This window comes from Tachysurus fulvidraco, chromosome 6 (assembly GCF_022655615.1).
Source record: "Tachysurus fulvidraco isolate hzauxx_2018 chromosome 6, HZAU_PFXX_2.0, whole genome shotgun sequence".
Lineage (NCBI taxonomy): Eukaryota > Metazoa > Chordata > Actinopteri > Siluriformes > Bagridae > Tachysurus > Tachysurus fulvidraco.
In genome coordinates, this window is record NC_062523.1 from 6,084,423 (window position 1) to 6,096,639 (window position 12,217).

At 44.5% G+C, this 12,217-nt stretch overlaps 1 protein-coding gene across 1 annotated transcript in view; it reads right to left on the bottom strand.

Annotated features, from left to right (window-relative positions):
• Positions 1–1,155: 1,155 nt before the first annotated feature.
• Positions 1,156–12,217, bottom strand: part of cwc22 (CWC22 spliceosome associated protein homolog) — a 35,770-nt gene continuing 24,708 nt past the window's right edge. The window contains exons 16-21 of the mRNA XM_047814864.1: positions 7,212–7,289; positions 5,792–5,944; positions 5,274–5,401; positions 5,080–5,181; positions 4,230–4,405; positions 1,156–3,070 (exon numbers count right to left, since the gene is read on the bottom strand). Coding sequence (XP_047670820.1) covers positions 1,386–3,070; positions 4,230–4,405; positions 5,080–5,181; positions 5,274–5,401; positions 5,792–5,944; positions 7,212–7,289 — 2,322 coding nt within the window. The 3' untranslated portion in view covers positions 1,156–1,385. The remainder of the gene's footprint in view (positions 3,071–4,229; positions 4,406–5,079; positions 5,182–5,273; positions 5,402–5,791; positions 5,945–7,211; positions 7,290–12,217) is intronic.

Sequence of the window (12,217 nt, forward strand, 5' to 3'; positions counted from 1 at the left end):
CTTCTATTCCTTTTTCAGTTCCAAATGTTTGTCGTCCATCTATTCTTCCTGTTATCAGTTACTCAATCTATCCATCCTTTTCCCAATCTGGTCATTTAACCATCCCCCATTTTGTCAATTCCATCAGTTTATCATCCATCCACCTATCCCTTTTCAGTCCCAGTAGTTCCCTTTCATCCCTTTCTACATCCAGCACTCTAGCTTGTGATTGGCTGCTACATGGTCACAAAGGACAATCTACACATTACATACCCCTGCAAAGGCAGGACACGTTTCTAGGTTAGGTATTCGCTGTTTACCCTCTGAGGGGTGAATGGTGGCTTTATTAAAGTGCAGCCTGGTTCTTTTTCTGAGTTCCTGGAGGGCAGAAAGGATGCATCAGCGTCAGCGTTCGTCAGATTAGAAGTGACAGTATTGGTTTGTGTGTTAGTTTCTTTCCAGAACGACCGAGAACTGTAGAGACAGGATGTCTGGCTGACTGAACATTACTTTTCCTGTCACAAAGAAAAATGGAATAAACATACCAATATTTAAAACACTACAGCTTTTTTTTTTTTGCATATTTTATTTTAAAGGAAAGGTTCTCAGAATACAGTACAATACAATATGCCTCACCTTTCTTCTCCACTGAGGAAATGTTTCTATCTAAGTAGGCATGGTCTGAATGAGTGCACTTCTAACCAGATTCCACAGCAAACCTCCGAGTGTGAAATCTAACTCGCTAACTAACTTAGCCAAGTTCCAGTTTTCAGCTAATTCATAAAACTGTTGGCTCACATTTCTAGCTTGATGTCTGTATTTTGAGAGAACAAATGAAAATATTGTTAAAAGGTAAAGCGATGCTCCATAGACAAACCCTTTTGCAACTATGGTTACAGGTTACAGGCTCAAAAAAAAAAAAAAGATAAAGACTTGAAATGATATTGTGATAGTTTCAGCAAATCTTTAAAATATCCTCAGTGAACAGAAGAAATCAGGTCCCAAGGATTTTACAATGTGCACAACATGTACATCTAACAACAGTGTTAGTCACAAATATCCATTTTTGTTATGCAAAAAAAGATGCTCATTATTCCTCTGTAGAATGTAAAACTAGCTGGTGAAACTAATTATTAAATCCAGTCCACATTTCAAATGCAACACTGAAGCCAGTCATTTAATTGGTTCTTTTAATGGTCATATAAACACAAAACATTTTAGAGAATTCAGAAAATACAAAATATCCTCCAGGTTACCAACACTTTACTCAAGTTTCTACTGTCCAATGGGAATCTAAAACTGTCCATATTTCCCCACAATGCACTGCTAGTTTGTACAGAAACACTGCATTTCATGGTTCAAAGTTAAGGTTGCAATGTATTAACTGGTTTGTCCCGTGCTGTGGACTATCTGCGTCTTCTGGGTGATCTCTCTACACTTCTGTCCTCTCTCCTCCTGGACTCTCTGTACCGGTTCTCCTTGTTGTCACGCTCCGTTCCGTTCCTATACGAGTCTCTGCTGGTTCTCTCCTGAGATTTTGACTTTGACCTCTCTTTCTCTTGGCTGCGTCTGCACTCTCTGTCTCTCTTGGTGTCCTTGTATTTACGCGAGTCCTCATTATCTCGGTTTTTGTATTGCCAGTTGCGGTTGCGCGCATCAGGCGACTCCCGCCTCCCGCGCGCATCAGGCGACTCCCGCCTCCCGCGCGCATCAGGCGACTCCCGCCTCCCGCGCGCATCAGGCGACTCCCGCCTCCCGCGCGCATCAGGCGACTCCCGCCTCCCGCGCGCATCAGGCGACTCCCGCCTCCCGCGCGCATCAGGCGACTCCCGCCTCCCGCGCGCATCAGGCGACTCCCGCCTCCCGCGCGCATCAGGCGACTCCCGCCTCCCGCGCGCATCAGGCGACTCCCGCCTCCCGCGCGCATCAGGCGACTCCCGCCTCCCGCGCGCATCAGGCAACTCCCGCCTCCCGCTCACATCAGGCGACTCCCGCCTCCCGCTCCCGCGCACATCAGGCGACTCCCGTCTTCCGCGCACATCAGGCGAGTCCCGCCTTCCGCGCGCAACAGGCGAGTCCCGTCTCCCGCTCTTGCGTGCAACAGGCGACTCCCGTCTCCCCCGTTCGCGCGCAACAGGCGACTCCTTTCTCCCGCGTGCAACAGGAGACTCTCTTCTCCCGCGTTCAACAGGCGACTCCCTTCTCCCGCGTTCGCGCTCTACAGGTGACTCCCTTCTGCCGCGCTCTACAGGCGACTCCCGTCTGCCGCGCGCAACTGGTGACTCCCTTCTGCCGCGTGCAACTGGTGACTCCCTTCTGCCGCGCATAACAGGCGACTCCCTTCTCAAGCGCGCAACTGGTGACTCCCTTCTCTCTTTCTCTCTTGCAAAAGGTGAGTCCCTTCTCCCTTTCACTCTTGCAACAGGCGAGTCCCTTCTCCCCTTCTCTCTCGCAACAGGTGAGTCCCTTCTCCCCTTCTCTCTCGCAACAGGCGAGTCCCTTCTTTCACACCCACGCTCATCAGGTGAGTCTCTTTTCCCACGAGGACGTACATCAGGAGAACCCTTTCCCCTGCGCTTATCAGGTGAGTCTCTTCTTCCATAAGGACGTACATCAGGAGAGTCCTTTCGCCTGCGCTCATCAGGAGAGTCTCTTCTTCCATGAGTTCGTACATCAGGAGAGTTCTTTCGCCTGCTTTCATCAGGAGAGTCTCTTTTCCCACGAGGTTGTACATCAGGAGACTCCTTTCGCCTGCGTTTATCAGGTGAGTCTTTTCTTCCACGAGGCCGTACATCGGGAGAGTCCCTTCTCGCACGTGCTTGCAAGTCAGGAGAGTGCATTTGCCCACGCTCTCGCAAATCAGGAGATTCTTTCCGTCCACGAGCTTGCACAGGCGAGTCCCTTCGCCCACGTTCTCGCATATCCTTATGGGATTTGTCCCGTTTTCTTAGAGGGTCCTCCGCACTTTTGTCTAGTTTCTGGTTTCTTTTACTTTGTCTCTCTTCTGCAGGACAGCTGTGTTTAGAGCTCTTCTCCTTGTGCTTCTTTCCATGTTGGGAAATCTTTTTCTGCTTCGTGTCTGAGTCTGAATCTGTGGAAAAGCAGAAATAGAGGAAACAATTAGCACGAGGAAAGCAGACAGTGCTTCAGTCAAGTTATTGTGTGGTGTAGCTAATTATGGAGAAAAGAGTTGTAGGGGCTTTAATTCTAAATTTGTGCAAGTAAGATTTAAAGGAGCTGTAACTTCCCAGCACCGCACTGATGCTGCAGGGATGGAATCTGAATGGATCTGTCAGTCACTCATGCATTATAAATTATGTTGGGAGAAACAGAGTGAATTCAAGGGGGGAAAACAAGGGGACTCGATAAACATTCTGAATTAGGACATGACTGCAATTCGTTTCAGCCTCTGTGTGTGTGTGTGGTGACCAAGCCTGCTGCTGAATACCCTTAAGAATTACACCAGAGAGTTCTGACAGCCTCAAACCAGGTCACCACCATAAAGCTTTGTATCTTTTCTAAATTTCTGAGTAACTTTCATCCTCGTTATCTCAATGCTAACGACCACTGCTTAGTCAGGAACGAGACACGTGTGGGTGACCTGACGTCATTTAGACAACAACACACACGCAACTAGCACAATAAGCCAGCATTATTAAATGATATACAAGAAGCCAGTTAAAGCAATTACACACACACACACACACACACTATAATACACAGGTTACAGCTGATTCAGCATCACTTCACTTATTTCCCCTTGCTGTTTATTTAAAGCTCTAAATTGCCAAGTCCCTGCCCTCACATCTGAGCACCTGACAGGGTGTAAATGATAAGAAGGAAATGATAAGATCATCTCGTTTTTCCTGTTTCCTGATATCTCTCCCCGTCTCTCTCTCTCTCCACCCCCCCCACCCACACACACACACACTCACACTGAGGTCAGACAGGCTAGTGTACAAAGGAACGGACTAATGCACTGAAGAAGTGTACTGAGAGAGATTAGTATATTGGGAGAGGGAAAAAAATGTACTGAGAGAGGGATTAGTATTCTGAGACATGAGCGAGTGTACTGAGAGGGATTAGAATACTCAGGTGACTTTACATACTGAAAGAGGATTTGGTATACTGAGAGATTAGTGAATGTACTGAGAGGGGGGATTAGTACACTGAAGGATATAAGAGGATACCGCGAGAGGGATTAGTACACTGCAGGATGAGTGAGTGCTGAGAGAGGGATTGGTGCGTACCTGAAGAGCTCGAGCTGCCAGACGAGTCATCTGACTCACTGGAGTCCGAGTCGCTGCCCGAGGACGACGAGTTTGATGAGGAAGATGAGGAGGAGGAAGAGTCAGAAGACTCGACGTCCTGATTCTGGGTCATGATCATCTTTGGGGCGTTCTTTAGATGCTCTCTTAGCTCATCTCTGTTTAAGAGAGAGAGAGATGTTTAGGTACCAGAACCCCTAGTAATAGCAGCAGCTCATGGCTTGATCTAGGTTAAACTACAGACCGTGATCTAAAATATATGTCGTAATAACAGGGATCGGAGACTTTGTCTACAAATGTAAGTAGCTTGTTATCGCGGTTGTAGGCTTATCATCATTGTTGTAATAACTACTGTTGTACTGTTACCCACGAGCTAGAAGGATATGCAACAAAAGCAAAGTGTTTACAAAATGTACTACTTTAAAAATGACGTCAGAGTTATCAGTCCTGCATGTTACTGATCAATGCCAGTGGTGACGCGACATTTCTTTATAGCGCCCCAATTTGCGTATACAGTATAACCATTAAACACTTAAGGCACTACAGAGCTGACTGAGACGCACCCAAGGCTCCAGTTCAATTTAAAGCCCCACCTTTGGATTAGCCTCATTATTTAAATTCAACTCCCCTGCATTCAGTCAGATTATTAGGCTGCATGTTTGTCTGGAAACTGATGACATTTATTCACAATGGATAAACCCTTAACCTTAGATTTCCTTATTCTAAGCTTGACATTTGAATGGAATTGCCCTGTAAAAGGTTACCATTATCGTACGATAGAGAGATTTAATATGTGCACATGGCCTGCAGAGGAAAAAGAGGAGTTTCTTACGTGAGGCCTCCGAGACCGATGGAGGTGAAGAAATTGATGGCGAATCTGGTGTTCCTCGGGTTGTCGCGAGGGAACAGGCCTTCGAAGTAGGGCTGCAGGGTCCTGCAGTCAAAACAGCACCGTTTACATGCAATGTGTGTGTTTTCCTCACAGGAGAGATTATAAAGCACAATTCAATCTATGGGGCAACTCACATGTCCTTGAGTCTCTCGTTGAGCTTCGGAAGCCCCATGTAGGCACACAGCTCCTGGAAGAGGATCTTGACGAAAATACGGCTTGAGGACGTCGTCGTCTCTTCACTCATTCGGATGCACTCTAGAACCTGCAGGGAATTGCAGACCAACCAGTTCATTGCATGGCATTTAAATAATTATAAAAAAATAATATATTACAAATAAATATAAAAATAAATAATAAATAAAATGTAAAATAATTTTTTTATTTTAAGAAAAATTGTTTTTTATTAAAATAAATAAATAAATAAATAAGACTTCACTAATGAAATAAAATAAAAAAAGCTTCAGTATAGCAACCAAATTTTGCTTCTTCTTTAAGGCAATATAATTATGAAGGGGGCTGTTAAAAGTTTCTATGCAGAAAAGCAATCCTGTCTTTGTGACTAAGTTGATGAGTCATATCACTAGCTCGAGGGGATGTGTATTATTCGATTATTAAGCAGGACCGAATGCTGAAAACGATCCACGTCACTCACGCTCCACGGGACGGAGTCTGTATAGAGGAGGTGTGCGAACATTCGAGCCACGTTGCGGAGTTTGTTGGTCTCCAGCCTGTGAATGGTTTCGTACTGCTCCTGGAAGATGGCCTCAAAACTCTCCATGTAGTCCTTCTTCAACAAGCAGAAGCGCTGCAGAGATTCACAAAGGGAGAAATAAACATCAGACACAGACAGCAGGAAATAAAATAGGTAACGAGACGAATCGCAGGCTGGAGCCGTTCAGCCGAGCGGAAGGAAGAAGAGACTGAGGACTGGAAAGTGAAGCTCATGGACAGATGCAGACACAGGCAAAGGAAGAGGGTGGGGGTAGAGAGAGAAGGGAAACATGAAGCCTGCTGTTTCTCAGTTAGGAGTCGGTAATATAAAAAATCTGCATGTCTCCTAAGTGCTAAAACACACCTCCAGGCACTAAGTTTCTAGAGCTTTGTGTTTTAAAATTCAGCAGAGAAAAAAAAACACTTTAAACTTAGACATGCAATAAGTTCTGACGATACTGACGAACCAGACAGAAATAAAATCACCAATTAGCAACTGTAAGGTATAAATAGACTCCGACAGGAAGATTTTCCTGCGAGTGTGTGATGGTTTATGGTTCAGGCTTTCTAAAGAAAGCACACATTTAATCTTTCCTGAAAGGGAAACCTACAGAAGGGAAGATCGAAGAACACAATAGGTTCTAGTTTCAAAATTTTCCCCCCCTGTGAGAGATGAGATTTTTATAGCCACACAGAGAGGAAGAGAAAGATGAAACCAGCTAGCGGGAAACACAAAACATGGGCGAACATGCAGACAGACAAGGAGGTCAATGGACAGAGAAAGAGACAGGTATAGAGACACTGGTAGGGGCAGGATAGACAGCTGGGGGAAATAAAGAGGTAGGAAAGGAGATAGCCACATAGGAGGAGTGAGTGGAGAGATGGCAAGTAAACAGACCGACAGCGAGATAAACAAACAGAAAAAGAAATAAATAAACAGACAGGGAGATAAATAACCCGATGGAGATAAATAAAGCAACAGTGAAACAAACAGACGGAGATAAACAAACAGAAAAACGGATAGGAAGATGAACAAACGGTGAGAGAAACAAAAACAAACAGATTAAATATTAATAAACAGCTAGAAAAAACGAAAAGGAAGATGAATAAACGGGTAGACAGTCATACAGACAAACAGCCTGAGATAAGCAGATATTTAAGCAGGGAGATAAAAACACAGACAGGTAGAGAAGTAGGTTGACAGACAGGTAGGCAATCAGACAGTTATATAGTTAGATAGCTAGACGGGGCAATTAAGGCAAACAGACAGATTTAAATAGACCTGTAAAATGGCAGATAGGTAAATAAACAAACATGATGGTAAATGGAGATGCAGGTGAGTGTGTAGAGACGAGCCTCACCCCAGCCAGAAGACCAAAGAACTTCTCGTAGGTTCTCTGTTGGGCGCAGCAGTCCAGGATCATGTTACACAGCTCCTTCTGCAGACACACAGTAACACAGATCAGTAATATTATCGCACCCACACCCTCACACACACGCATCCGAACCTTCAGAGATTAACACCAGCCTGAATTCGACTAATGGGACAGATGTTGTGCTGCACTCATATCCAGCTCAAAAATGAAAAATCAAAAAGTCAAAAATGACATTAGTACATAGATACTGGAACATTCAGGTATTATGGGACAAGGGGGAAAAAGCCATACGTTTCCACACTGCTGAAGGATTGTTAAGTATTTTTACACTTCTTTTGATTAATCTGTTGTTCAGATCTGCATTTGATTTGTTTTATGCACAAATAGAAATCTTTGGATGCAGGGAGCTGGACAACTGTAAACCTGCTGCCACAAGACATCTTCATGACAACACTGTCTGCTTATGGACTCCACACAGAAGTGAGAACGTCTAACACATCATGCATCAGCAAATCAGATGAAGAGGAATTCACTACAGGGCTGGATTTAGTGATCTGATGGAACATTCAGACGTGGAATGAGCATGGGACCAGAAGATCAATGTAGATGAAGCTGATGAAATGGATGGGAAGGAAGGAAGGAAGGAAGGAAGGAAGGAAGGAAGGAAGGAAGGAAGGAAGGAAGGAAGGAAGGAAGGAAGGAAGGAAGGAAGGAAGGAAGGAAGGAAGGAAGGAAGGAAGGAAGGAAGGAAGGAAGGAAGGAAGGAAGGAAGGAAGGAAGAAAGGAAGGAAGGAAGGAAGGAAGGAAGGAAGAACAGAAGGAAGAAAGAAAGAAAGAAAGAAAGAAAGAAAGAAAGAAAGAAAGAAAGGGCAAAATGAAGGAAATAAGGAAGGAATAAAGGAAGGAAAGGAAGGAAGGAAGGAAGGGCAAAAGGAAGGGAGGGAGGGAGGGCAAAAGGAAGGAAGGAACGAAGGGAAGGAAAAAATGAAGGGAGGGAGGAAAAAAGAAAGGAAGGGCAAAATAAAGGAAGGAAGGAAGGAAGAAAGCAAGGAAGGGAGGGAGGGAAGGAAAAAAGGAAGAAAGAATAAAGTTAGAAATTAAGAGAGAGGAGAAGGATGTAATAAAGGATGGAAGGTTACAGCATTAAGACACCAAGTGTGCAGAACCTGAAGATTATAAACATGATGTGAAATTCATTCATTCATTTTCTACCGCTTTTATCTGAACTACTCGGGTCACAGGGAGCCTGTGCCTATCTCAGGCGTCATCGGGCATCAAGGCAGGATACACCCTGGACGGAGTGCCAACCCATCACAGGGCACACACACACACACTCTCATTCACTCACACAATCACACACTACGGACAATTTTCTTCAATTTTCTGCCAAATCAACCTACCATGCATGTCTTTGGACCGGGGGAGGAAACCGGAGTACCCGGAGGAAACCCCCATGGCACGGGGAGAACAAGCAAACTCCACACACACAAGGCGGGGGCGGGAATCGAACCCCGACCCTGGAGGTGTGAGGCGGACGTGCTACCCACTAAGCCACCGTGCCCCCCTGATGTGAAATTTATACAGATTTACTATACAAGATTTTATACAAGATTTACTCCACACAAGTCTATATTATAATACATTCAGACTCAAGATCTTAAAGTCTGAACTAAATGCATGCATACTGGACCTGAGGGAGACCATTCCCCCCACACGTCATAGATATATAAACATTTTTTACTTGTCTAATTGTTTACACGCTTCTTTTAAATGGAAACACTTCCAATTTTTCCCAAAGTCTTCTTAAAGATAACAGTAATTAATAAAGCTGGGGCAAGTCATGGCCTAATGGTTAGAGTGTCTGACTCGTAATCCTAAGGTTGTGGGTTCGAGTGTCGGGCCGGCCACGAGCGAGATGCCCTTTTGAGCAAGGCACCGAACCCCCCCCCAACTGCTCCCCGAGCGCCGCAGCATAAATGGCTGCCCACTGCTCCGGGTGTGTGTTCACTGCTGTGTGTGTGTGTGTTCACTGCTGTGTGTGTGCACTTTGGATGGGTTAAACACAGAACAAATTCTGAGTATAGGTCACCGTACTTAGCCGTATGTCACCTCACTTTTTTTTTTTTTTAAGCTACACGACCGATGTTATTGTAGCCGTTTGGCTGTCAGACGCTCAGAGAAACATCCTGACTAATTAAATCATCCCTGAACACACACAAGCTTTTCTCTGCCTGTGAACAGGTCACTGATTCCCTCATTATCCGCCCTAATGCTTCATCCATCTCCACAAACTGAAGGCATGTGGAAGCGAAGAGAAGAAATCTGCCCCAGGGAGGAGAAAGAAAAAAAGGGTTTCTCTAAGATGAGAGACCTTCATTTGACCTTCAATACCAAAAGTGTGGAACCATTAATGCACATATTACTAATGTCCAAATGGTCGTTTGACCCCCTTTGGGACTTTATTTTTCAATTGATTCAAATATTTAAAAATGAAACTAAAATAAATCTTAAAGTGTTTATCATTAAACAGGTTACTCTGAACTGAGCAGAGTCTGGACATTATATGTGTGTGTGTGTGTGTGTGTGTGTGTGTGTGTGTGTGTGTGTGTGTGTGCGCACATGTATATATGAGAGATTAGATCTGAAACAGCAAGAAAGAAATGGAGGTCCAGTGTCAGTGACCTTGAAGCACAACAACAGGAAAGGTAGGAAGGAAGAAAGGTTAGAGGAAAAGGGGGGAAGGGACGGAGCGATACAGAGGGGAAAGTAGCAAATAAGCAAAGGAAGACGGTAATCAACAAAGGGAGAGAGGAAGGAAGGAAGGAGGCAACACAAGGAAGAGGAGAAAGAGAGGACGGAACCAACGAGGAGAGGAGGCAATGGAAAGAAAGAATGAAAGAAAGGGGCGAAAAAACAAGAGAAAAGGAAGGAAGGAAGGACGGAAGGAAGGAAGGAAGGGACCAAGAAAAGGGAAAAAAGGAAAGAAAGGGACCAGGAAAACAAGAGAAAAGGAAGGAAGGAAGGAAGGAAGGAAGGAAGGAAGGAAGGAAGGAAGGGACCAAAAAAAAATAAGAGTAAAGGAAGAAGGAAGGACGGGAGGAATGAAAAGGGGGACCAAGAAAACGAGAGGAAGGACGGACAGATGGACCAACCCAGGAAAGAGCAGAAAAGAAAGAAAGAGAGTACCATGATTGGAAAAAGGAAATCAATAAAAGAGTAAAAGAAGAAAAAGAATGTGTGTGTGTGTGCAGAAAAATCACCATCTGCTCCCCTCATTTCCATTAATGTGCATTAGATGTTTAGAAGTGCCCATCATCCCTCTCTCCCTCTCTCTGCCAACTCCACCATTTCATTTTCTCCTCCTGAACTCTCGGACAAACGGCCCATGAGAACAGAAGCAGACGCTCGTCACGTCGAGAGGATCTGAGGAACGAGAGCTCGCCAAACTCCACATCGTACCTACAGCTTTATAACTAATATTCATGAAAACCAGAGAACGTGAAAGACGTGTGTGAAATAATCAGGAGTTCGTATCGTCTCTAAACCGGACACTCGCCTACTAACAGCATAGAGTGAGAGGACATAAGAGCAGCTGAGCCACCACTCCGGTGCTGATCACAGGAAATCACTCCACTAGATTGTATTATGTTCATCTATATTTAAATACACGCTCGGAATGAACGCATACTTTATCTGTTCGGATTTTTAAATACAAAGTGAAACTACGGGACTGGACATGGGTTAAAAACATTTGAAGTGGATGTACAGTGTGCACTCCAAATGAACAATCATTACTCAGTACGTATTTACGCTCACTGCGTCATCTAGATAAATGGCCAAATAATTCAAACGGCCGCTAGACGGATCTGTTTCAAAATATGAACTATAGCATGTGAATTCAGATGGATTTATTTATTTATATCATCTGGCTCTAAATTCAGGAAATAAGGGAAGGAAGGAAGGAAGGAAGGAAATAAGGGAAGGAAGAAAATAAGAAAAGGAAGGAGGGAGGGAAGAAGGAACGAAGGAACAAACGAACAAATTACCTTCTTTGCAATTAAGCCAAAAGGTAAGCAAGGAAGGAAAGGTGGAAAGGAAGGAAGGATGGAAATGAAAGAAATAAAGAAACAATTAAGAAAATAAGAAAGGAAATGTGCAAAAGAAGGAAGGCGGGAAGAGAGGAAGGAGTGCACAAACGGAAGGAAGGAAGGAAGTTAGGAAGGAAGGGAGAACGCAAGTGAAATGGAAAAAAGGCAAAATGCAATTAAAATGGGAAAGATAAGATGAAAAAGAAAAGATGGGAGAGAACAAAAGATGGGGGGTAGCAAGGAAGGAAGAATGGAAAGGAGGGAAAAAAGATACATCAGGAAGGAAGACAGGAAAGGGGAAGCAATAATAGGGAGGAAGGAAAGTAAGTGAGAAATGATGCATGGAAGGAAGAATGCAGGAAGGAAGGAAACAACGAAGGGAGAGAGGGGGCAACAACCAGAAGTAATGAGCTTGGGGAGAGACTGGTGTATTGAGTGATGTGTGAAGCCACCGTCCTCTGATGCTACATTACAGAGGGAGTCCATCAAGACCATCAGATCCACTAGAAGCTCCACATGCTGAAAAAGTCAGAGTCAGCATTTCAACAGATCTAATAAAAATCTCAAACCGGCAGCGAGACAGCGAGCCGTCGCCGACTGACACGGTGTCGGTCACCGAGCGAGTCTGTAATCAGGCTTTCGACACGGCAGTATTTCAACTTAGAAAAGCGAGCACACACACACACACGCACACACACACACTACTTAATTACGTGTCACTAAGATTGCGGCCACCTTTATTTTATCCGAATGCGCTAATCGAACTCCAAAGCGCTTAGATTTTTTTTTTTTTAATAACTCGACAAATGTACTGATTCATTTCTATTTGTAAACGTAAGCGTTCCTGTTGTTTGTCTCGCACTGTTGTACTAGCTTGCACACGTTGCGGCTAGGAGTCAAGTG